Source organism: Poeciliopsis prolifica, unplaced genomic scaffold (genome assembly GCF_027474105.1).
Source record: "Poeciliopsis prolifica strain line A6 unplaced genomic scaffold, Auburn_PproV2 SCAFFOLD001, whole genome shotgun sequence".
NCBI classification, from domain to species: Eukaryota; Metazoa; Chordata; class Actinopteri; order Cyprinodontiformes; family Poeciliidae; genus Poeciliopsis; species Poeciliopsis prolifica.
Window position 1 is genome coordinate 9339240 of NW_026562376.1, and position 26137 is coordinate 9365376.

The window sequence follows — 26137 nt, forward strand, 5'->3', positions numbered from 1 at the left end:
AAGTATTTTATTCAGCTCTACTTCTGTTGATTCTGCATGGCTTGGTGGGTGATCCAGTGCAGCAGGAATCTCATCCAGAACTGTGCAGCAGTCTGTGGGTGATACATAAGGGCGTCAACCGCACTACACTGAGCAATTAATTCTCCTCACACAACTTAATCTGAGTGCATGCCTTTGCCACACAGAGAGAGAGGGTCTCTGCACTTTCCCAACATGCATATTGTGGCACACAACCACATTTTTTGGCATACGCACATCTTGACATCAAGCAGAGGGCCGTAAGTTGGAAAAGAAAGAGGAAAAACTTAGTAAAAAGTTTAAAATGCCCTCCATTATAGGTTTGAATAATGCAAAGTAAGAGTTGGTGAAGGCAGTCTAGCCTGAAAGGAGTCATAAATACCACACACATGTCAGACCTTCATCATTTCTGCCACAACTGAGCGGCAGACAGCAGAGCTCAGTCTGTTGACAGAATTACAACTTTTAAACACTGCCCACTTATCTACACATTTAAGCCTTTGCACTTTCTCATCATTAATCACTTATTGATACTGTTTAAGGACATCAAATTACCAACATAGACATAATAATATTTCCTAGTATGTGAGAAAACTGAATTCACACTTACACATTGGTATTAAGATGTTACTATATGTTTAGTTGGGCCTCCACTTTACTCATGCTGCACCTCCCAGCATTCATCGTACTGGAAACCATCATTTCTGACATTGCAACAGTTAGCTTCTGAAGCTAGGCTTTAACACATGTTCGACTTTTATGACCCATTGTTCGTTTCCACGAAGGAACCCACTAACCCCCCAGATTCCTGTACTCATACACACACGCACACATACATGCAACTCTGTTCGCAGTCAAAGTCATTAGAGACTTCAGAATTAACTCTGAATTGAGGACTTGACTTGGACTAAGCTCTCAAAGTCTTGAGACTTGATCTGGAAAAAATCTGTGATTTATGAAGACGACTTTGGTAAATCGCAAATGGCTTGGGGGTCATCAGAGTCAAACAAATGGAGAGGAACCCCTAAAACTCAAAGGTTTTACAATTTATGATGTAATCTGTCAAAAGTCACAAAAAGCCAGATAATCAGAGAGAAATTGTTAGTTTTGTACGTGTTTTTTTTATTTTAAATTTTATATTAATACCCCTTATTTTGTTATATCTGGCCATGGAAATATATATGTCATACAGTGTGTTTACACAGTCAGTGTAATTTTGATAGTACCGTAATTTTAAAAAATGGAAACTTCTCTTTGAAGTAGATAAACAAAACTGTATGCTTAACTGGGTTTTTGATTGTGATGCAAAATCTTAAGTCATGGTCTTACGAATTGTATCAATGCTTCTGAATCAACCTTTAAATTACTTACTCTATAAGAATACATAACATTTCAAAGAAGCTCTGGATTAGTGATGTTGTAGCTGAATTAAAGCGCTGACCAAGAAATAGAATAAAAAAGGTCAGTGCTGAATATCAATTAAACCTGTAATAAGAACAATAGAAACATTCAGCACTTTGTTTATTTTATTGGGTTTGTTGTCATGGGTTTTACAGGTCACCACAGAAACTAGCATTGCCTTCATTGTGCCGATTAGTTCTGTGTTTGACCTGCTTAGGTTTTTGTTGGACTTTATTTTACCATCAATGTTCAATGCCTGCACAGCTTTTTGTTCTTTGAATAAGAGAACCCTCCTCTGGTTATTGACATCACCACCATCTTAAAGTCCTTGTCCTTAGCATTGTGTGTTGCCTTGGAAACCTGGCTGCTCTCTGTGTCTCTTGGCCTCTGATTTCATCTCTTCAAAAGCTACTACAGCAGCTGCTGATGGCACTCAGTTCACTGCTCTGACCTTGTTTTGGTAAAATTCCTTCCTTCTTTTTCCCCAACAGAGAGTAAAATATTTATGTCTCATTCACAATTTGCACTTTTAGCTGAAAACTATCAAAGCTTGCACTAAGGTAGTAAGATCTTACTGTATGTTACTTTGGTCTGTTAATGTTAGGTTTATTTAATTGAAATTACATTATAACCACCATGATTTCTCAATGCAAGGTAGTACATCTCTCTATTACCAGTGTAGAAGATAATAAATTTAATTGTATTGCCAAAATAAGAAGTGCATTTCCAATCTTTTACAGGGGAATTTCTAAAATGGGAATGAGAAAGTTTGGTGAACAGGTGGATAGACTTGGCTTGTACTTGTATGGCACTTTGTCAAGTCCAGATGACCCAAAAGCATTTCACATTGACTATATTCAGTCATTCACATACTGAAGGTGGGTAGCTACTGGATTTTAGCCATCCCTACCTTGGAATGCAGGGGATGCAGCTGTGCACAGGCACAATTACAAATATGTAATAACAAATCAAATTTTAGAGGTGAAAATTATTTGAGACACACACTGATAAATAAAGTTAAATAAAGAAGTTAATAAATAGTAAAGCTAACAATTTAAATTGTGTTACATATGTTTCCGTCTACAGAAAAGATACTGCACTATGGGCAATGATTAGGTGAGTGTTTTTTTTCATTCTTGTTGCATGGAGGAAAATGTGTTGAATTTAACCAAAGTAGAGACTGTAAAGACATTCAAGATTATATAAACAGCTGGCAACAATGAAATGCTTTCAAAAATCTTATTTATAATATCCAGACTTTTTTCTATTTTGATTTGAACTTTCTTTAAAAATATCTCAATAGTTAAATATATCAATTTGGGAAATATATTATGTGAACCAATCAGACAAAAACAGAATTTGTTGGAAGGTATGTGTCCTACTACACTATGTGTACATCAAACACAGTATTACAAAACAAAAAAAATAGTGGCTGTCAAACAGGAGGGCTGTGTTTGACATGTGGGATATCTCTGTTTCTTCAGGACCTGCAATTGTAGATGTGTGAAGCCTTTTAACTTTCTCTCTGTCTTTGTAACAGGATGTTGTTGAACCTAAGCTTCTGTTATTGAAAAACATGTGGCACAGAGAGCAAAATTGCCCTGAAGCATAAGGTTCTGGGAATAAAACCACTGTTTAAGGTCTTTCGGGATAGAATTTGCAAGTTCTCCCTGGGCATGACTGGGTTATCCAATCTCCTCCCATATTCCAAAAATATACCTGTTAGATCAATTGTTAACTCTAAATTACCCTCAGTCCTGTGTATTTCTGCATTGCACTTTGATAGACTGGTGTCTGGTCTGGTCGCCCAGTGATCATTGAAGATAGGAACCAAACTCCCCACTACCCTGCAAAGATAAGCTGCTACTGACAATAGATAGATTGGTGGATGATTATTTGGGTCTAAAAAGCAGAAGGTTTTCAGGAACATCAAGTCCTTTGACATGTTTGAAGAATGTGCGTCACTTCTGATCCCATTCTAGTGCCTGTTTATCGGAATCAAAAGTGATTTTCTTGCACATTGTGCCTTCCTACATTAGTGAAACAACAGGAAAAGATACATAGCTATACTATCACACCAGTGATAGTATATCTAATGTTATACTATCATAGTATAACATTATTCTCTTATGAAATGGTATGTGCAGTTCCACTGGCATGTTGTTCGGAAATAGACTGAGGCATCAAATCAAAAGGAGCAGAGTCTCCTTGGCAACAAGGTCACACACATTTTGAGTCTCACAGAGAAACTCTGACAGCTTTAAATTAGTTTGTGCACCAAGCAGACTGAAGACTGTCTCAATAAATAAATAAATAAAATAAAATCAGAAAAAAATGGAAGGACCTGTTTTGACATGCTTTGGAATAAATTAAAAACTGCAACAAAATGACGGGCACCTTAAATACGTTGAATATAAAATATGAATAAATGCCCACATTTTGCAGAAATATATACAAACACACACCATATAAGTTTCTCAGAATAAAAATTCAACAATTATATAATTCTGACTTAAAATACATGCAGATTTAATTCAGATTTGTAAAGTATTTTTTTTCACAGACTTTTGAATTGTTTCTATTATAGTTTAACCCGGCATTTGTGGGGGTTGAGGATACCTGAGACTATCTAAAAACATTTCTATCTGTCTAATGTAGTAGTGCAAACACCAAATATACCTTAATGTGCATCAATGGGGACAGTGGCACTATCGCAGAAGTTAGCATCAACAGTCTTCCAGAAGACTGGCAAGGAAAACAAAGGGGGTTTGTGGATTGGCTTGTTTATGCCAGCCAGTAGAATATCAAGCAGCATTGAACCAAGATATTTCATATTTCAAAGAGAATCTATGAAGTATTGTTCAGAACACCTGACCCAAAGAGGCAAACAATCTGAAAGTTGCTAATAAACCAAGCTGGGCTTCTCCAGCAGACTTCAGCAGAGCCACATGCTGATCATCACCTGGCCACATGGCATTGTTGAATTATTTTATACAAAATTATCTCCTAATAAGGTATTATATGCATATACTGTACTGTAGATAGACATACATTTCAGTGAACTGACATTTTTGTATTACAGACAAAATGTCTATAAAATTACTTTATATAATGTTATATTTTTAACAATAAAATTGACAGAAATGTCACATTGAAATAAATCACACTAGGTGTGATTAAGACTCCCAATGACTGAATTATTTCTGCTCCCTTCCAAGTTTTTATCTATTCTACCCTCACATGTATGGGTTATAATTATGATGGATGATACTTCTCATATTTAATTATCTCTGAGATGAGGCTTGAAAACTGTATTCAACTCAGTGTTTACAAGCACAAACACAGATGCAAAGAATGAGAGAGAGACAGAATGAAAGAGAGAGAGAAGCAGAGAGAGAGCGAGAGAGAAGAAGGTGGGGCACATATTGATTTGACAGCCAGTTAATTCGGGTCTTTTGTTACCAAACAGACCCTGATTTAAATGTGATGTGATCAATCACATTCTAGAGCCGGGTAGAAAATGTAGTTTATACCGAGTGTGTTCATTCAATTTCAGTCGGACACATGGGGAAAGAAGATGACACAATGATGAGACAATCTCTGCAAACAATGAAACTGATTAGCCAACACCATTACTGAGCAAAGTGTGACTTACTTTCAGCTAGTAATGTTTCACATACCTCATGTGCGTGTTTATTTTAAGGTTAAGCATAAAATAACACAGTACATAAGCAATTAAATTCAGAAACATTAATAATTAAATAACCAATCTCTTTTGACAGATTCCTCATGACAGTCTGATCCAAGGAGAGTTATAGCGACTGTAAACCCAAAAGAGCTACCACTTTGCAACAATGTTAATATTCAGCTTGACATTATTTCACTTGTGTAATTAAGTTTAGTGCAGAGAAAACTACCTATCATACCGACTTTGAAAATCAATGATATAAAGCTTTTGGTCTGCCTTTCTTTCTTCATCTTTGCTATTGCTAAATGAGACACCTTAGAACCTCAATGTTCCAAGTAGCAGAGTTTATTGATCACTGAGTCTTCATGGTTTGTTCTTACTTTGTGAAGTTGTGTGGTGGAATTTAAAAGTCTGCAAAACAATTATTCACATTAACCATCTGAAGGTGTAACATAATACCTGTGGCTATCCTCTGAATTTTCTATAAGAATTCATGTAGCACCTGAAGAAACTTTGCTTTTACCCACTTTTCTCTGCCTGGTTGTGGGGAAAGCTGCTGCGAGAGGCAGGGTACACCCGGGACAGGTCACCATATCATCACAGGACTATACAGAAGCACACAGGACACAACCATGCACACATACTTACTCTGAAGTTTATCTAGATTATCTAAAGAGCAAAAGAAACATGCTAAGATTATTTTCAATGTATATTTACCAGGTGTGTGAGTAATTTGGGTATCATTTGTATCTATCTAGGCAGGTCTCGTTGTAAATAAGCTAAACCTAGAAGTGTTTCTCTTGATATTGAAGTCAAATATTCAGCTTGTTAACAACTAGATTGGTAATTACTCCTGGATTTTTGCTTAGTATTTGGTCAACAAGATCAAAATGATAATATTGTTACAGTAACTGTTCAGAGCCTGGAGAAATCTAGAGGAAGGGGGACATTTTCTATTCAAATGTTAAAAATATGCTATTTTCTTTTTTCCCATAATGCCAGAACAGAATAAGAAGCCCATAGTTATTACAACAATTATGGCAAACAGTAGTTAAAACTATCATAGCTACTGGAGAAAGCCCAAGTTAGACAGAGAGTAACACTGCATTGTGGTCAGACACTACACACCAGGAGAAAACCCACAGGCGCATGGAGAACATGTAAACTTTAAACAAACACAAAATGTTTTTTCTCCCACAGTGCTTTGCAGTTTGACTTTAATACAACAGAAAATATGGTTTAACTGCATACTTAATTGTAATGTTTACTATATACAGAAAAATACTGGGCAGATTTTAAGGTACATTGTTAGGCTATATCATAAAAAGGCATCAGGCTGTACTTGCAGCAAATGAAAAACATTCATACAGTGAATGCTTTCAGTCCCTCAGAGAGCTATATACAAGCTTCTTTTCAAGCAGTTTTGTCATAACACAAACCAGATGCATTTTGGAAGTTGCATTTAAATAAAAAAAAAAAACAAAACAAAAAAAAAAAACCACCTCATTGGTGCCTCAGTTTTGAAACAGCAAAAATACCGTCAGTGACTCTCAAAACTGAAGTGAAAAGGAAAATAAGACAACATGCACTGCTGTTTCAGCTTAATAAAGCATTACATGCTAAATAAAGAAATAGTGCTGTTTTGAGTGAGCCAAACAGCTCTGGTCTGTCTGTAACCTACGCAGAGTGTGTCTGGATCGCGAGAGAATTACTCGCACTCTGTTGTGGTGCGTCCCTTGGCTGTTTGGGTTTGGATATTTCCCAGACAAAAGCCTGTCTAAATAAGATCAATGTGTTTGTGCTTTTCTTCTCAGAACAGAAACTACCTCCCTGGTCCATGACTGTGACATGTGGAATTAACATGTTTGAGGGTAAAGAAGAAAATAAAAACATGTTTATCTAAAACCAACACTCCAACAGACCCATTCTTGCATAATTTGTGTCCATAAATGTATTTTCTTTCTCCAAGCAATTGCTGTGCTTGAAGAAGTCTTCATCCGAGAGACGTGGATGGTTCAGTTAATTTTTTTTTTTATTTCTTTTTTTATTCTTACTTCCTCAGAATTGTCAAAGTGACAGAATGAGGCCAGCAGAGGAGTAAAATGCTGTCTGATACCTTTGTAGCTTCATTAAGACAGTGTACCTAATTGTATTGCTGCTAATTACAACATAGCAAACACCAGGTAATAAGAAACCTCCATAATGATTCATTACAGCTGAGGAAGATCACCAGGATTTCTAGCACCTAGTGGACTTGCTCGCTGCTGTGGTTGTAAACATATAATAGCTTAATGGTGGGACAATTTGGAAGCAGCTGGAGGTAACACTGCCAAGCCAGCTGTTTCGTTTCAAACCGGCAGAGGTGGGAGGGCACTGCAGTCCTCACCCTCAGCGCTGCATTAAACCCTGCCCTGTGGGAGCACACACATGCTTGTCCATGCACATGTAACTCGCTTATGCAACTTGATAGTAAAAAGACAAAAATTAAGGGTTTAAAGTCAACTGTGGTAAATTATGAGAAACAGAAAACCCCAACCTACAAAAAAACACCATCTTATTGTTTTGCATTCGAGGCAAACCCATAATGCATCAATTATGACTGAAACACATGACAGGAGATGTTTTACTGCAAGTATTGAATCCCAGTGCAGCTGCAGAATGTGTGTACTCTGCCACAGACCAGACTTCAGATTCAAACAAAAAACTGTGAAACACTTTTAGCAGGAGCTACAGCACCCTCTACTGCCACCAGCTGCCATTTCCAGTCTGTGGTCCATGAAAGCATACTCCAGGTCCACAAGAAAAACCTTCAGTCACATTTTAAAACCCACAAGCACAGAGGCTATAATTTTGTGGCTTGAGCAAAGTGATTTACTCATCTGAGGTTTTTCTGCTCCAGCTGATTTCAGGGCCTCAAACTGAATTTGTTGTGTTTGTTGTCAGTCTATGAAAAAATAGGATATAGTACACCATATGTTAAATTAAGCAAATAGTTGTTGTGTTTTATATTATAGGGTTTTCTTCCTCTTGTTTTCTTTGAAGGCTGGCTTCAGCTGATCACAAAACAACCACCTAGCCACGTTCCCGCTGCCTGCATGATTCACACTTTGTTACAGACTGTGATTATAAACAATAAAGCTTGTGCAGCTCTGCTTTCAAGTGTGTGGGGAACCATTCAAATTCACTCTCAGCTAAAGCACTTATTGTACACAGTGGAGATTTCCCCCCGCACACCTGTATAAACAAATCCACAGAATCCTAACACCTATTTTTAATAAAGGGTCCTGGAAAAGCTCAAGAAGGCAAAAAGTGGAACAGAAATTTCTCAATTCGTTGACTAAACATGTAAAAGCCATGCAAGAGAAGTGACTTTACATTGTCCAAAGAATCATTCAGCCAAAAAAAAAAAAGAAAAAAAAGAAGAGTGGAAATGGAAATATCTGATGCCCAAACTCCAACATGATGAAAGCTTCTACACAGCCATGACATGACAGAGAAATCCCACAGAGCTCTTGGCAGGCTCTTATTTAAAGTCCTCATAGATAAATTCTGTGTACATACACATGAGCTCTGTGGATGAAGCAATGCTGTGCAGAGACAGGGGCTGGCAGCTAAACTACCATACCTTCTGCAGCAAGTTTACATAAATACTTTTTTTTTCCTGAAGGGGCTTTCTTTCTATCTTGCCAGAGATTGTGAAAAATATGGTAATGTTTGACCCATGAATGTGACAAATAGGAAGCAAACTCTGCTTACACCTGTGAACAATTACAAACAGTGGAATGGAATGTTCCCCCACTGCTACAAGAAATATGCTTTTTGTCCTCTGAAAATAAAAAAATAAACCGTGGAAATGGTTGTAGTTCATGCTTTAGTGATTTGATGTGGTCAGTATAATAAATCTTGACATCTGCAAAAACTCCAAACATATTCACCTTCTACAGTACTTATCCATTTCAGCAGGCTGTGTTGAAAACCAAAGTTCATAAGGATCCACTTTGAAACAATACAAAGTGACCATGTGACTGCTTGGAAGGAACCTTTGAAGAAAAACTAAATAATCATCCTCATTAGTTGTGCATTATGGAGCCAGTTGTAGAAAAAAAATGCACCATAAATGTTCTGTTTAGATATGATACATAAACATGTCCAAAGTTGGATGTTGCCAGTTAACCTCAGGCTTTATTTCACCTTTAGATGAGAATCTGATTTTGCAAAAAGATCAAAGTCAGATTACTAAGAATAATTATAATAATAACAAATATATTTAGACCAACATTTCAAGCACTTTCTCCCTGTCTGACATTAAATCAGGTTAAACCTTTCTTGTTTTAGGTCAGTTAAGGTCACCAAAATTTGTTTTATGTGCAAAATGCCAGAATAATGAGAGGACATTTTTAGAGATTTTTTTTTAAAGTCAGAAGTTCACAAACACTGAGGTGACTGTGCATTTAATTTATTTAGAAATGCCCAGATGATGATGCAATAGCTTCATTAGCTTCTGGTTTGTATCATTTGAGTTATTGGAGCATTTTAATTAACCTTCACAAGTGGTTCATTCTTAAATAGTACAACGTTCAGGTGCCTGAAGGTGCCATTTTTGTCAATTCCAACAATTAGGGAACACCCTCAGGAAGGAGGTTCTATGTCCCAGGGATGAATATGAGGTGTTCATAAATCCAGGAACAAAAGCAAAACACTCTGAAGATGCTTCCTAAAGCTGATAAAAGTGTATTATTATCCACACTGAGACAAATCTTGCACCAACGTGACCTGATAGGCTGCTCAGAGAGGAAGAAGCCATAACTCCAACATAAGAAGCCAGATTTCAATTTGCAAGTTCACTCAGGGACAGTGACAAAAGCCTCAATTTTTGGAAACATAATCTTAAAGTCTAATGAAACAAAAATACAAATGCTTGAGCATTGTTTAATTTGGAGTAAAAAGTTACACCTTCGTAAGCTTGGGAACATCATCCCTATGAAGTACAATGGTGGCACCATCATGCTGTGTGAATGTTTTGCTACAAGGGAGATTGGTTCACTTCACAAAAATGTCTGTCCTGCACCTGCAGAAGTTCACAGGGTAAAAAGCCTTTTGTCTCTGAATACTTTCAGCCTCAAGTAAATCTAAGTTGTGATCAGTCAGTCTGACTCTTCCATACTAACTTTTATATTCATATTTGAGGTCTGTGGTCATTTTATTCACCAGACCAAAGCATTACATTTGGCCTAGTTCAGGGATACTGAAAATCCCATCTGAAAGATAGCAAATCAACACGGATCATATTATTTTCCCTATAATAATCATGATAATACATAACTTTTTTTAAAAGATGAAAAACAGTTTTCAGACTAGCAATTGCATAGGATAAACTTTAGCTCATAGGCGGATATGGGACCGAGTGTGCTGCATGCATCTGGTAAGTTTCATAACTTTTTAATTACAGTTGTAAAACAAAACAGACCAGAACACAGGAGGTCATTCTAAAGCTCTGATCACAGTAACATGGTAGACTCATCTATGGTCAGATTGGATTGAATTTCTGCTTAGCACAGCAGCTTTTGTTTGTTCCTTTTCTGCATTTTTTCCCTCCTTTTTTCTGTTATTTTTGTGTTGCAAAATAACACAAGAATATCTTGAATCCATATCTTGCAACTGCCCTGGTAACTACTGCACATAGTTTATATTAAAAATAAATGCATAAAGAGTGCTTGAAAGAAAAAGAAGAAACTTTTGATACATGAAATAGATGAGAGACTGTTAATGTTTAAGAGGCCATTGTTGGATTCGTTTGGTTATAAGCACTGTATGAAGCAAAGGTGTTTAGAAGATTTTAAGCACAAGGTCAGAGTGAAGTTTAAAATAAAACCTTCAGAGCTAGGATTTGTTTTCTAAAATGGTGAAATGCAACCTCCGGTTCTCAGAAATGGCAGACTGCATTAAAGTTTCCACAGGTTTGAGAACATAAAATAAAATACACTCAGTTGAGGAATTACAGTTAAATTGAAGCTGATGGATTTTTTTATAGTTACTTGGCAGAGAGTCCCAATGACACAGAAGGACACAAAGTGTCAGTCAATGTAAGCAACAGTGACAGACTCTGAAAACAACGCCCACTGAGGGGGAACAATCAGTGCAGCAACTTGCAACCAAGTGTTGAAACACTAACAAAATATCTATTTGAAAAACTTAGGTTTCACCACATCAAAGGATTTCCTTAGCAGTGTAACTAGTTGTGTCTCATTAGGATTTATCTTCCATTTCTAAAAGTTGGCATTTTTCAAGCAAAAAACTACATTTTAGGAGGAATTCTCTATGAACTAGATCTTGCAGTCCAAATTAGGTCAGTTTTTGTTTGTTTTTCTTGCAAAAAAAAAAAAAAAACAGGAAAGAAAACCTGACAAGTTTAAACAAAGCAATTTCAGGCCCAGCTGCACCTGCAGTATTGACGTGCTGTGTCGGGGATGACGGGGGCAGGGGTGGTGGTGTGGGTCTAGCAGGAAGACAATAATTTGTCTTGTAACAAGACTGAAATGAGCTCAGAGTCCACATGCTATTGGCTTGGGGGTGGAGAGACGCCCAGTCGCATTCTGGATTTATGAAGCACATCTCAGCTACGACAACGTAGCGGATCATTTCTGATAGAATAATGCTTTTAAAAGCACATTTTAAAGAACAAAAGCACAAAAAATACGATGCACCCTTAATAATAAACGAAGAGTATGTTTTCATGGTAATTTTTGTAAATAAAGGCTGGCCCTGGAGCATTCTAGTAAAAAGCAATGCAAATCAAACCAAATTAAATGATGTCTTTTAGCACAATCAGAAAACCATATAATGTTGATAACTCATCCAGCTTGTTTTAATCAACTTAGTTTGCTGTAAGGGAAAAATACCCTAGTGTCTTTTGTCAAGTTCAGGAAAAAAATATGTTTATGACATGTCAGAATTTTCACTGTTTGAAAAGATCAATTATATTAAAGAGGATCAGCTTTCACTGTGCTCTTCCGTCATCGGGTCTGACGGATGAGGCTGCTGGGCGATGGCAGCCATCTCTGTGGTGATGTGATCCCCCTCGGGTCTGATTCTCACTCATCACCTCCTCAGGCAGATCCAGGGCACACACACGTGGACATAGACGAACTGACACACGCACACTCACGGACATACACACTGTGACCACAGCTATCCTGGGTCTTTCTTTCCCTTTCCTCTCTTATCTCTGGGAGGCTGTTGTCACTCGTTCATTGCTGTGCTGAGAGGAGCTTCAATGGCGTGACCTGATGAGGCTCTGAAAAACACCCCTGAAAGCTCTTAGGTGTCGAGGAGAAGCAGATGGTGACAATGAGGAGGCCCTGGGAGCAGGGGCGGCTCAGCACCTCTTCTGTTCACTGCTCAAACAAGATGTGAGGACAAAGCGCCGTTAATTCTCCAAGCATGGAAGATTTATTTTGATTTACCTTTGAAACTCTATGGGCAGCTCTGCTTTTCAAGCCTGGATGCAAACATCAATAATTGACAGCTTCTCCTGGAATAAATCCTTGCAAGCTGATCGAGTTTTGTACAGTTCAGTAAGACACATTATCAGAATCAATGATTATTCAAGTGGGTAAGAAACAAAATTATTCTGGATGCAACAAGAAGTTGACAAGAAGTTGACAGAAATTGTTCCCTGTTTGCTGCATAGAATAGGGAGATCCAGATTTGTTTACTGTGAATCTGAACCCTTGTGGAGTGAAGTATATGTTACTCTGTAACTTTTTCTCTTCCTTTAGCTACAGTGTGTGAGTACTATCTTTAGGTACTCAAAACCGGGAAATTTGAAGAAATTACATTTTGCGCAAACTCTGCTGTGGAAGGATGAATGCCATTAATGCAAAAAAATTGTCAATGAGGGAGTGTAACAGCTTTAGCTTAAACTTCTACTCATGTGTACTCACCAGATGGAGTTTTGCTGACTGATAACTGTAACCAAGAAACTGGCACAGGAAGAAAAGGGCTGCAGTCTGAATGCAGAGCTCAAAGCCAAAAACATAAGCTATTTTCAATAGTAGAACAAAATCTGACCTTCTGCGTCAGGTTACTTTGTGTTGGGAGATGTCATTGTCAGAATTGTGAGACAAGCACACAGTTTGTGTACACAATCCCTCTGAGCGGAGAAAGGAATCATGTTTTCCATTGCTCTACTCTTCTGCCTCCATAGCTGTATCCATGGGAGCACAAATCAGGTCAGAAAAACATATCAGCATGGGAAAAAATTACATTACGTCTGCAGAAAGTAGAAAGTTTGTTTGAATGTGATTTCCAATGATGTGCATAAACCAAGGCAGTGCAGTATGCTAAAGACAAATTAAAGCAAACAAGTCAGTTAATGTCTCACATTTAGCTGAAGCTAAGTTGGTTTGGGTGACTTAACCAGTTAAAACCAGTAATTTAGGTATCTGACTAATTGCTGTTTTTTTGTTTGTTTTTATAATGCATTAAAATTCTGAATTAAAAGGTCACCCCTGAAAGAAATAAAGCCTAGACATTGAACCCAGTTGTTAATTTTTAATAAAGTGTCTTTGGTTTTGCAAAACTCTAAGTCATGTTGACAGTTTAAGGAATTAAGTAAAATATTTTCCAACTCTTGTTTATCGCATTTCAAAATTTGCACTTAAATATTCTCTACATATTGGAACATGCTTTGATATTTAGTTTCATCTGTGGTATGCAGAAAAAAACCCACAGCCAGTCTGAGGCTTAATGCACCTCTATGATCTTTCTCTGTACACAAGTCTGAGGCTGGGATTTATCGTGGAGCTGAGAGGGCTGTAGGAACATAGGGTGCTTTGGGGTTATTATTTTCCTATAATCCTGATATTAAGTAGTGTGGTACTATTTGAGGGCATCTTCACATGCAACATGTTAAAGAATAACTGATCATATCAAGCCTGGGAAATGTCTCCAATGCTGGGGAGGTATTTTCAATACATCATGTCAAAACAGCACTGATTAAAAGAAGATTGTGGGGGAAAATGCCTCATAACGACTGACTCACTCAGTGTACAACAGGCAACTAAATCACTGACCTACTTGTATACTTTAGTTGCTAACTCAGATTCTGGTGCCAGTTACTAACTCTAATGTTACAAACTGATAGATTGTAATGAGAGGTGACTGGGAGATGATTGAATGTGGTGGGAGATGTCTACCATAATGGCTTCAGTCTTGAAAGCGTTTAGTTGAAGAAAGTTCTGGCACATTTACACCTGACATACAGTAAGCTGAATTGGTGACAACATGGTGATTGTGATGTTGAAGACAGAGGCACAGATGAATGAGGAGATCCAGCAGTTGTTTAGATATACAATTGAAACTAGAAGGAGATTCCATGACAATGGATAATGGTCAATGGGGATGAAGTGAAGGATGAAAAGGACAGGCCTGAGAATTGACCTCTGAGAGACCCCCTTTGTGACTTTTCATGAAAATGATCTAGAATCTCCAATGGACATGTTTCTGTTCTAGTGGTAAAGTAGGATTTGTCAAAGGACAAAAACAAGTATTTTATGTCATGGAACATTAAAAATGGCTCTGTAACTAAATGTGACATATTTTTTTTTTTTTTTTTGTTTTTTAGCAGTGGTTTGATAATGGCCTTTTTCAAAGAAGAAAGGATATGAGTGTTTTGGAGGAAGTTGCTTAGAATGAGTGATGAAAGAGCCAGGGGCAGAATAAGTTGTATTCACAAAAGTGGTTGGGAAAGGGTCCAGGGAGCAGGTGGAGTGTTTTATGGTAATGTCCTCTATATGTTCTTGGGAGAACAGAGACAGGTAGTACAGAAATAATGCCCTCTCTGCACTTTTTCTATCCAGAATGAACACAGAAGAATCAAAGGTGTATTTCTTTCTGTCTTCTTTCTCTCTTTCTGTTCCTTTATATAATGACCTGAGATCAGAATTAATAACCAATCAATCCAACTGCTTACACAAACACACAAATGGATTTCCATTTCCATTTTTTTATTATAGTAAAAATAAGCGGCTCAGAAAAGTTACGGATCTGGATCTGGAACTGTACTGTTCTTTGTTAGCAATCAGAATCAAAATCACTTGAGCCCATCATTTCTGTCAATCAAGTCCTTAATTACTCTATCATCAGCCTCAATATTCAGCTGCTTTTGGTCTGTCACCTTTGGTCATATTTTTGCCTGAATGAACCTTACGACAGAAATGCAAAATAAGCTCTGCTATTTATTGCCTCCACAGCAAACTGTCTAAAGCAAAACGGTTATTCATCATGTCCCTTATATAGACATTATGTTGAATACCTTCCAAATGATATCTTCTACTCACAAATGAGAAAATCTGCACACATTGCTGAACCTTTCTTCAGCAAATACTTTCCCTTGAAAAAAAGCCTTTGACAACATCTGCACTGAACATGTGGGAAAAGCAGCAAATTTGGCATCTCCAAGCGTGACAAGCATTGATTGTTTTTCAGGCACTTCAGAGCGATGAGCAGAGCGCCGAGGCTCCATAACCTCCCAAATCTTGAATTTATGGAGTCCAGCAGCAAGTGGTTCTTATTAGCCATGTCATCTTCTGAACAAATTGCCATACGAGGCTCACAGATGGGGAATCTAGATGATTTTTGTCTCCTGGCATAATTACTATTATTTGCTGCTTTCACAATGTGTCCACAACATTGTTCCACTTGTTGTGAACAAAACACATGGTATGACGTGACTGTGAATTTAAGGAGGGTTTGCATATTATCACTTCTATGCTTTCCTGATCCCACCTTTTTTTTTTTACAAACAATCCCAAGAGCCCTTGTATGGTGGAAAAAAAAAACACAGACTACTAATGGCAGGAATCCCCCACCCACTAGAGTAAGAGAGGGTAGGAGGGAGGGAGTGGAGAGGGGGCGGGGGGGGGGGTAATGCAACTCTGGCTTTAGAAAGCTGTCCAATTTTAACAGTGTTCATCTGGCAGTGAGAAGCAAAGAATTATCTGCCAGGAACTGTGGAATAAATTGTGCCGGGGCCTGGAGAGATGAACCGACTGCACCTGGTTAACAAACACAGCACTGCAGCTAGAAGCAGAGGCAGAATTTTTGGGTTCAGGCCTTAAAAGTGTATTACAGACATAAGTAGTCAGTGTGAACTGGAGAGACATTATTATTATTTTTTTTTACAACCTACAAGAATACAAAAATAACTTACTGTCCTTAAATAGGAGATGAAATGTTTTGATTAAAAGTAAATAAGTGTATTGTAACTTTGAGTTATTATTAATCATCCAATGTGAAGGCTAACATTCATTTGTCCGTCCTTTCATGTTTTTTGCAGATGTGGTTTTGCTGAAAGCATATTTAATGATTAATAACATTTCAGAAGTTGCGTGAGTCGTTTCTATATTTGAAATTAAATACATTTTCTGACAAGTGGAAGGTAACAGCTAATACACTGCCACTTTTAGCTCAATTTAGCAATTTAAAAAGTAGATATGTAAAATCTACTTTTTCGAGCTTCACATCAGATTATGATAATTTACATGATGATTATTTACATGTACTCTAAATGATGTGCAGATGATCATTTACACATCATGGGGTACCATGCAATGTTAGCCGATATTAACCCTGCACAATTTTACCAGACACCATAACTATGCCTGGTGTTGTTTTGTCAAGCCACACAGCTTCATGTTGCTCTGTGCATTTCTGTTGGTTGAATGTGTGGTCTATATCAACCAACCTGGTCAGCTGAAATCTAACAGGCTTTCATATCTCTGTCAAGGACAGAGGAAACTTTGTGAGTTGTTTCACAAGTTTTGTACTTGTTTCAGTGTAATCTTGATAATTTAATAATTATATAATTAGCTTGACACAGTATATGTTTGATTGTGAGGCGTTCCAAAAAGCTCAGCCTACTATGGGTTTGGGAATCATTACAAATAATAAAAGAACTTTGATTCAAAAATCTGAACTAACATTTTAAAGTCTGTAGAATTTTAACATAAAAATGCATCTTAAATTTGGTGACTATGAGCTCTAAAATAATAAAATAAAAATAAATTACGGCATTAGATTTAGCAGCACAATAATTAAAGTACAGGGCCAATATGTTAAGCCGTCCTGTATGCTTGTCCATACCAAGCAGGTGTTCAGCCGAGATGCACCCAGTCATTCCGAAAAGCATATCCAACCCATTAGCTCCTCTTCATCCATGCTTGTCTCAGTGCATCCTTCCTCCATGGAACTTTATGTCATCCTTTGCTACTAAAGAGCAGATCCTAGTAGCAAATAGTATAACTGTCATTTGAAGAGACCCCAAAATTACCTTTGGAAAAATACAAGTTTATTTTCTAATTTTTTTAATCAAAGTAAAACTCCCATTATTCTTCACATGAGCCAAACCTATAGCTTTTAAAGCAGATCAGTCAACAACCACCAGGTAGAAAATGAGGAGGATAAAAAGCCCCGCTCAGAGCTGAATATGTCATGGCAACCATGCCTCCCCCACAACTCAGATGATTAAAGCTCTTTGTGCTGCTGGATCCAGATCACTCAGAGCAGCGCAATATTCCAAAGCCAGTTCAATAAATTCTGTGCAAACTTCTTTTTAATTTGTGTTTGATCACATGGTGCTCTGAGCAATAAAAAACCAGCAACAACAACAACAACAAAAAAACTAATAGACTAAAGCTGTCTTCCGCTTATTTTATTGTGAACTTTAAAACATTTATTTGTTTCATTTCAACACATAAATATGTGTAACTACACATTTGGAGATTTATAAATGCCTCTCAGCATTATCATTTGAAAAACTTTGGCTTTTTTAATTTACCCATTTTGAAAGATATGTTATAAGGTTCCCATTATACGAAGCTGTATCTTTCATGATAAAAACAACTATACTGTGATGTATTACTTGCCCTTACACACCAGCATCGACATAAAATTGGCCAACCACTGTCCTCACGTGCTTGCAAGTAACTGAATTTGACTGTCTTGTAATTATTAAGGTGAATTGTTCTCTGTGTAATTTTTCTTGACTTTAACAATGGTTATATAGTACTAAAATTAAATGGATTGATATGAAATTAATTAAGTCCAAAGAACAATATTAATATTTGACCATTTGTCTTGTGAACTGGCTCTCATTCTCTTAAGTAAATTATAGAACACACTACATCCATAGTGAAAAGAAATAAATTAGGATATCAGCACTGAATGATAGAAAGTATGGCAGATCATGGTTTTTATTGTAAAATAATAATCTGGAATAAGCAGCAATAGCAAAGAAAAACAAAAAAACCCTGAAATTTGTCTTTCCTTTTTTAAAGTGTTTATTAAATTCCACCATTTAGTGACTTTTGTTAGCATACTCATTCCTTTCCAAAAGAAAAACATTATTATGATATCAAGTGACAATGTTTAATGGGTCTGTGTATACCATACAATAGTAGGCATAAAAGAACAATACTAGGCGTAGGCTTGTAGGTGTCTCGAGGCTAACATAGGACGAAATAATAAAAACTGATGTAACTTTACACTTTTCCTTTAGTCTGTATGTGCTGCTTCAGTAGGACCATCTCTGCACCAAAGACCCCAAAGCGCAAAGGACAATCTAAAACAGGTGCTACACAGTTGGTTCTTCCACAGTGGGGGAAGTAAAAACAGCCATGACCCCCTCCCTTCCCGCCAGAATATTACTGACACAACATCACATTCTCCAGCCAGCTGCGCAGTTAGTCCGGGGATAACATTCAGCATATGCGCAATATATTCAGCAACCACATTCAGCTGACCCACCGCTTCAACAAACTGCATTGTAACTTTGGGAGCAATTTTTTTTCTGCTGGACTGGTGTAGAATTCTTAATGTGAGACATGAGACGAGAAAATTAAAGTGACTTAGCTCAGTTTTCGACACCTTGTGTGTTCTTCCAGTGACGCCACAGCATCTGGAGTGGATTTATACAATAAAATTCTGGCTAGAGATTCAAAGTTTGAAGTATTTTGAATTGAATCCATTCCACCAAATCTGGGAAACTAAAATGTCTCCTGGCAGGAACATTCAACTACATAGTCATGCTGATCTGTAATGTTCTTTTTCCATATTTCTTTCCCCTCTCAGTCCAACGTCAAACGGCATTGTCTCCTTTTGGTCTTCTTTTAATGCACAGAGCAAAAAAACGTGAAAAAATTCTGAATGATTTTTAAATGTTTCAGATTACATCACATTGTTGAAAGCAATGCATATAAAAACTTTATAGTTAGTATGTCTAGATCTCAGTGCTGTATGTTGACCACATATAGCACATACACACTCAGCCTAGAAATTGGTTGGATTGTCTGGTTCTGTGCAGAAGTGACAAGGTAAAAATAACTCAAAACAACATCACCTTTGTTCTTCAAGCCTCCATTCTCAGGCATGTTTCTTTAAGATCCACTATGCACCACCCAGCTCAGATTATTAAGGAGTACAACATCTAATACCAACTTAGCAAACAAAAGGAAATAAATCATATCACCCCTGTTCTTAAATCACTGAACTGGCCATCCGGTTTTGATAATATTAGATTAATTTTAGAATCTTAATGGCGCAAGGCGCAAAATGGATTTGAGTTGCTTGTCAAGTAGGAACCACATGTACTCCTCAGGTCATCACAGACCATAGACTTAAGTTTTTCCAGGATCGGAGTTAAACAAGGGAAGGCAATTGAATGTTTCTATGGAACAAATTTCCTAAAAATTTTAGATGTGCAAAATCCTTGGGGACAAAAACATGTTTACTTTCTGCAGCTTTCCTAAAGAGAACAACAATCATGGTCTAGCTTTTTATCTGTTTTAAATGTGTATTCAAATATTTATTCCAATTTATTTAGTTGTTGTATTTGATGATTAACATTTACTGCTAAGAATGCTGATTATAACATGTAATTACTTTAAGGTAGGGGTCTCTTGTTGTTTAATGTCATTACCTCGGTTCCTTTAGTTTCCTGCAAAGCACCTTGAGTTGTCATTATTATTACTAATAATGATGTTTGTCTTGTTCCTAATAATATTCCAGCCCCAAGCGTGGGTAATACCTGCACAACACTAAACTCACTGCTGTGCAACAATGCGTACATTCACATCCCACAGACAGCAATTTGCTTCTCTCATTCCCCACCACGCCCTGCTTTCGTTCTCAGCCACCTGCAAAACAAACTGCGCTGGAAACTTCACTACAAATTACCCTGTGTCTGCCAAATCCCCCGGGAGCACTGGAAATCAAAACCCCGGATCTCCCTGCCCCCACAGACAGTCCTCAGAACCTCACACACAGTTTATCCTGACTACATTTAAGCTTTCCTACAATCCTGTTTTATAATTTTATTATTTTCTAAAGACACTTTAGGATAGAGGCCAGCAGAAAGTGACACAGAAAAAGAACAACTATCCTTGTTTAAAGATGCATTTATTTAAACTAGCCCATAGATGACAAATAAAGAGCATATAAAAGTTTGCCATCATGAACACTGCATGCCTCTGTGGTGTTCATGGTGTCAATATGACACCATGAAACTAAGCCCCCATTGCTCCTCAGAAAGAGTGAAAACTGAGACCTGTTTCACTTTATGTGAAAATCAAAGGAAAGCACATACCTTAGCAGTGAATAATGATCGACCCCATATTCAGCAACGATGTCATTTTTGGTGTGACAGCGCCTCTTAGTGATAGCGTTGTGCAAGTTCAGCCAGTCAAGAATTTTAGAAAAAGAGAGTCAATGGCTGATGTGCCAGAAAGATGAGTGCTGAAAGCTCTTTGGAAAAGGGATTAGGAGTGTTTATGTTGGCCAAGTGGCCCACTGCCAGCTGCTCAAGTGTGCAAACTTCTTAAAGCTGCAGAGCTTGGGTTTGGCCATGAATCCTTTCACTCTATTTACCCTCCTCCTGGACTGTATGGATGTGCTTTGCTAGAGCAGAGCCAGCTCAGCTTCGACCCCCACCTCTGAACAGAATTGTAAAAAAAAAAAAAATGTGCTCGAATAAACCCCATCTTCCAGCCCCGTGAAACCCAAGCAGCCCCAAAGTGCGAACTCTGATGGACTCATGACACATTTGTTTATATTCACCATAAATATATAAGAAATTCTCCTCTGTAAAAAACAAAAAGAAAAACGAAACACAACCACAGACACATGTGTGTGTGTGTGTGTGTGTGTGTATATATATATATATATATATATATATATATATATAAGCATCAGGATAAGTTCAGACTGAGAGCTGGCTGGGTGCCAGAGCTCTGTGGCCTGGAGCTAGATCAGAGCAGGGTTTGTGAGCTGACGTTATGAAATGGGGGTCTGAGGTCAAAGAATAATAAAAGGCAGTCTCAGTCGCTGAACAGCAAATTCCAACTTTTGTTCTTCGGGCTTTGAGGCTTGTTTCCCCCCTCATTTCTAGTACTTCTGTTTGAAGTAGTGCAGTCAAACATGCATATTCAGTAGCTAAAAGGGAATTTACCATACAAACCTACAGTTCTCAGTCTGCTCAAATTTCTTCATCTCTTGAAAATACGAAGACAGCAAAAAAAAAAAAAAAGAACTTTGTTAGGTTCCATGCAAGTCTAGTGCTGACTTGTGCCTTGATTTCTATATGAAGGATATGTAACTATTGATTAGGCTGCATAGTTTTCTATTCATTATTCTTAACAATTTGAGAGGATAAGTATTTCTTTTTCAGAAAACCTATTGCATAATTAAAGGAGGAATACATTAGATGTATCAATATTAATTAATACTTTAGGACAAACTGAATTATTACAATTGAACTAATTGTCAGCATAATAAATAATTAAGCTACATTAGTAATTACACTAACCTAACACCAGTAAGTGACATGGAATCTACTAAATATACTTTTAGTAACTGTTTGTGACACATTTTTGTAATTAATTATTTATCTAAACAGACAAATGATAAAGCTTCAACCTGTCAGTCAGCAGAAAGGTTACTGCACTTTTCCTTCACATGACAATAATGACAAACTGTGGTGTTTTAAGAAATTTCTCACTGCAAACAAGGATGGTGAAAAATAACATTATTATGGTTATTTTAGTCCATGTTATTTTAAAAACGGTAAAAGTTGTTTTTTTATAAGACCAATTAGATCATAGGATTTATTTTTTAACACAGTGATACCCGGGTGTTTTTACACAAGGTAATTATCGCATGCCGATTTTATATGAGCCAATGTCTAATGCATTGCAGACATTAGGATTTCAGAGAAAATTTCAGACACTCCTTTTGGTTTGAATTTAATCTGGACCAAGCAGAAAGCAGTATTAAATTCATACAAGTCCATTTTCCACATAAATTTTGCTAAAAATATTATGTATTTGAGATATCAATCTAATTTTAACAACATTCTTATATTGAAACACTTCAAAAGGCAAACAACCAGTAAAACTGAACACGTGTTCATTCTTCATTCAGGCTGTGTAAACTCAACTCACAAAGAAGTCGTCGGGCACTTAATGTGACTTTGATTATCAGTGAATAAATTATTCAAAAATATACCCCATTCTGTTTCACATAGAGCAAGATTAAGATTGAACAGGTTACATTTATTGCACACCTAGTTTCTGTAAACAATCACACTTAGCACTGTCAGGCTCTGGACAAATAGGCACGAGGTGCATTATGGAAGCTAGATAACAAATACATGAAAATTTCTTAAATACAGCTTAAACTTGAATAGTTCTGACAGCTTAGCAGCTCAAGTTTATTGTTCCTGATGAAAAAGCTTAATATCTTTCTGTAGTGCAATAGATCTAAAACTTTTACCTGATATAATTCAGATGAGACATGTTCATGATTGTGAAGCTGTATGAAGGATTTGAAATTCACTTCAAGACAGCTTCTAATGGATCTGAATCAAGCTTCATGTTGTACTTTGCTGTGAAACAGTTATTTGTCCTCTTAGAGATTTCTGTGTCTCAATGTTTTAAGTTATTAAACCAATTTCATAGTCAGAAAAATGTCACATTAGTGAGTACATTCAGTTTTAAAGACCATAGCCAAGCCAGATTACTGCCACATCATGTCTGGTTGTAAAAAATTCATCACCAGATGAAACAAAGTTTGCCATGACAATATTTGTCAGTCTGGAAAGGGTTTCAGAGCTGTTTCGGTGGTGTAATGGTCTGAGCGTTTTCACTGTTTTAGGATCTGAATGATTTAACATTTCTGATGAAATCATGAATTATCTCATCCTGAGGAAGAATTTCTGCCATCATCTCAGGACATTAAGCTCAATTGCACTTGGACAAAGATTGAGAGCACACCACTAAGTTCACCTCTGAAAGTCTTAAAAAAAAAAAGAGAGAGAGAGAAGAAAATCAAGTTCGCTTTAAAAACAGATTTGGTAGAGAAAAAAAACAAACAAAAAAAAATTTCTCATATAACAGCGATTATCAAAAAACTAACTTTCAAAGTACTAAATAGTTTGATAGCAACTGGCGACATAACCAGGAGGCATAACCTGTTATAAAGTTTAAAGGGAATTATGTTTTCACATAGAGCCAGTTTGGTTTGGAAAGCTTTCCGTCCAAAGTATATTTGATCGAATTATATACGACACCCTCTTCAAATATTTTCTTTGTACAGGGTGGGTTTTTTTTGACAATAAATGAGCTTGCAAAGAAATCTGTAAGAGGTTACATATATTTTCAATGCAATAAAGTTTTGATTGAATTAATTTAACTGAAATTCACTGCTGGTATTTACACACAAATTTTCTTAAGCAAAGACTTTTAGCTTCAGTCTTATTTTCATCTTACATTTATATTTTACTCCAATATAAAAGGATTGTAGATTTTTCTTTATCTGATCTATCCAGGTTCATAAAATTGTTTAGTTACGGTGTGTCTGTGTTATGTTGAAAGAGGAGACAGATGACTGAGAAACAGTTGGTGCGACTACTCCATTGACCCTAGTTTTTAAGTAAATCAAATAAAAAAATGGCAGAACAATCCCTATTAACAGCATGGCTACTAAAGCGTTCCACCACTGGATTCCCCAGTCCGCGCCGTGATTCATCACACGCCGTCTTCCAAAACCGCATCTCCTCCATCTCCCAGTGTTTTCTGAGGAATCTTCTTCATGATCAGGTGTAGTTTGAATCAGTTTGTCCATATCGCTGTCTACCTCCATTAGAAAGTCTGTGACATCCTGCACACGTGGCTCAAACGAAGCTCTATCATGAGTGGAACAAGATACTTCCTCTTGAGGATCATGTTGTTCTGAGAGTGTTTCTGTCAAAAAGCTGTGCTTCTGAACTGGTATTTTGATGACTTTCAGTGCAAACAAATCTTGTTCTTGCATAAGGTTATTAACCTGTTTTATGTCAGCAACCTGTGAACATAAATGTGACCTGTTGAAACCCTGTTTTTTTTTTTTAAATGAAGAAAACTACAAGATTGTTTAGTTTTACCTTGCAGCCATATTGCAGGGCAAGCTTGTTGAGGCTATCGCCATCTAAAACCTCTCGCTCCAGCAGCTGGACATTCCTCAAGTTGTCTCGCTTCATCTGCCTTGACTCCACATCGATGAGCTCTTCGTCATCCGAGGACACAGCGGACTCATTTGTCCTTCTCTTGAACATGTACACCTGCCCGTCTGCACTGGCATGAACATCCACAGGGGCCTGGAAGGCCTCTGGGCCGTGCTGCCCCCTCCACATGACGACACATCAACCTGTAAATAAATAACCCGAATCACTACAGCGCAGTTTCACAGCCTCATAATTTAAATGATTTCCTTTTAATGATTTTGTGTAATGTAATAATTACACAAAATTATTTGCCAATATCCTCTTGTAGGTTTTCCCGCAGCACAAGAGTTGAAAGCATATCTGCCAAATATTGGGCTGGCACAAGTGACAGATGAAGAAGCAACTTTTGAGCAATATGGGAATTTATTTGTTATAAACAACCACACAACAATGACTCATCTTGAAATACTGCAAATTAGCAAATTAGATTTAGATCAGTTTATTTTCACATCTCTGTGGTCATACCAACTGCCTTACGTGCTTCCCAAAAAGAGCATCTCAATGCCTGATGTGGGATTGAGCTATTTTAAAAAAACAACAGGAAGACTTGAAGTTGATTAAATTTTCAGCTAATGTTAATAGCATCCAACAGAATAATTTATTCACAATTACATCACAAAGTATTTCTTTTTTTCTTTTACTGGTAGACAACATTTTTGTACTTTAACCCATAGTTGAAACTATGAAAACTCCATCAGAATCTTGGTTTTGATTGTAGGTTCGTAAATAAGATAGTTCATTTGAAATACCACTCGCTTGAACATTTTGATGACATGCGATAATTTATGTATTTTATTCACAAAGTATGTATTTCGCTTTGCCTTTTGATTAAACAGTGACCACACCTTATTCACTTCTATCACAGCACGCAACTCTAATTGAAGACGTCTCTTATTGTTTTAAAAATTCCAGGTAATCATTAAATTCAGCCAACAACCCGTGAACTTTCAAAGTTATCCCTGCATAATATATGAGGATAATTTACCCGCACAAAGATAAGTTAAATTGCATATTTATAACTACATAAAAGCAGGCTTTACTGTGATTTGAATTGCCAATCGCATTTGCTCCACGGGGCGCTAACAAGTGATAAAAAATTGGGCGACAACTAAAGTCAATTCGATAATGAAGAAATTCCCGGAGCTCAACGGAGCATTTGAATGCAGCACAAACTTTGGCTAACAACTTTAGCTTTAGCTATTCCTCATCTGTTGGTGTTGGCGAACTTTCTGCCACATCGGCCTGTTTATTTCGGCCACAAATACAACCTGACCATGCAGTTACACCAGAAGGAAGCGTTCTGTTAAAGAGTAACTAGTTCTTTAAATCCATACTAAGCGTTTTGTACCTCATTACCTTGTGCTTTGGCAACTGTAGCAAATCGCTCCTTCTCGGTTGGCCTTGTTAGCCCTGGACGAGTTGCTAACGTTGCTAGC

General features: G+C 37.1%; 1 protein-coding gene across 3 annotated transcripts; it reads right to left on the minus strand.

The window, feature by feature from the left end:
- Positions 1-26137, minus strand: lysmd4 (LysM, putative peptidoglycan-binding, domain containing 4). 3 transcript variants are annotated; one of them, XM_055027463.1, is made up of 3 exons: positions 26050-26117; positions 24582-24844; positions 1-92 (listed from the first exon to the last, which is right to left on the minus strand). In XM_055027463.1, the coding sequence occupies exons 2-3, from the start codon at positions 24828-24830 to the stop codon at positions 18-20; spliced, it is 324 nt and encodes a 107-aa protein (XP_054883438.1). In that variant the 5' UTR covers positions 24831-24844; positions 26050-26117; the 3' UTR covers positions 1-17. The 3 variants fall into 3 exon arrangements, with proteins under 3 accessions (XP_054883438.1, XP_054883269.1, XP_054883351.1); XM_055027294.1 differs by lacking the exon at positions 1-92 and adding an exon at positions 22300-24502 and having other exon boundaries at positions 26058-26137; XM_055027376.1 differs by lacking the exon at positions 1-92 and adding an exon at positions 22300-24502.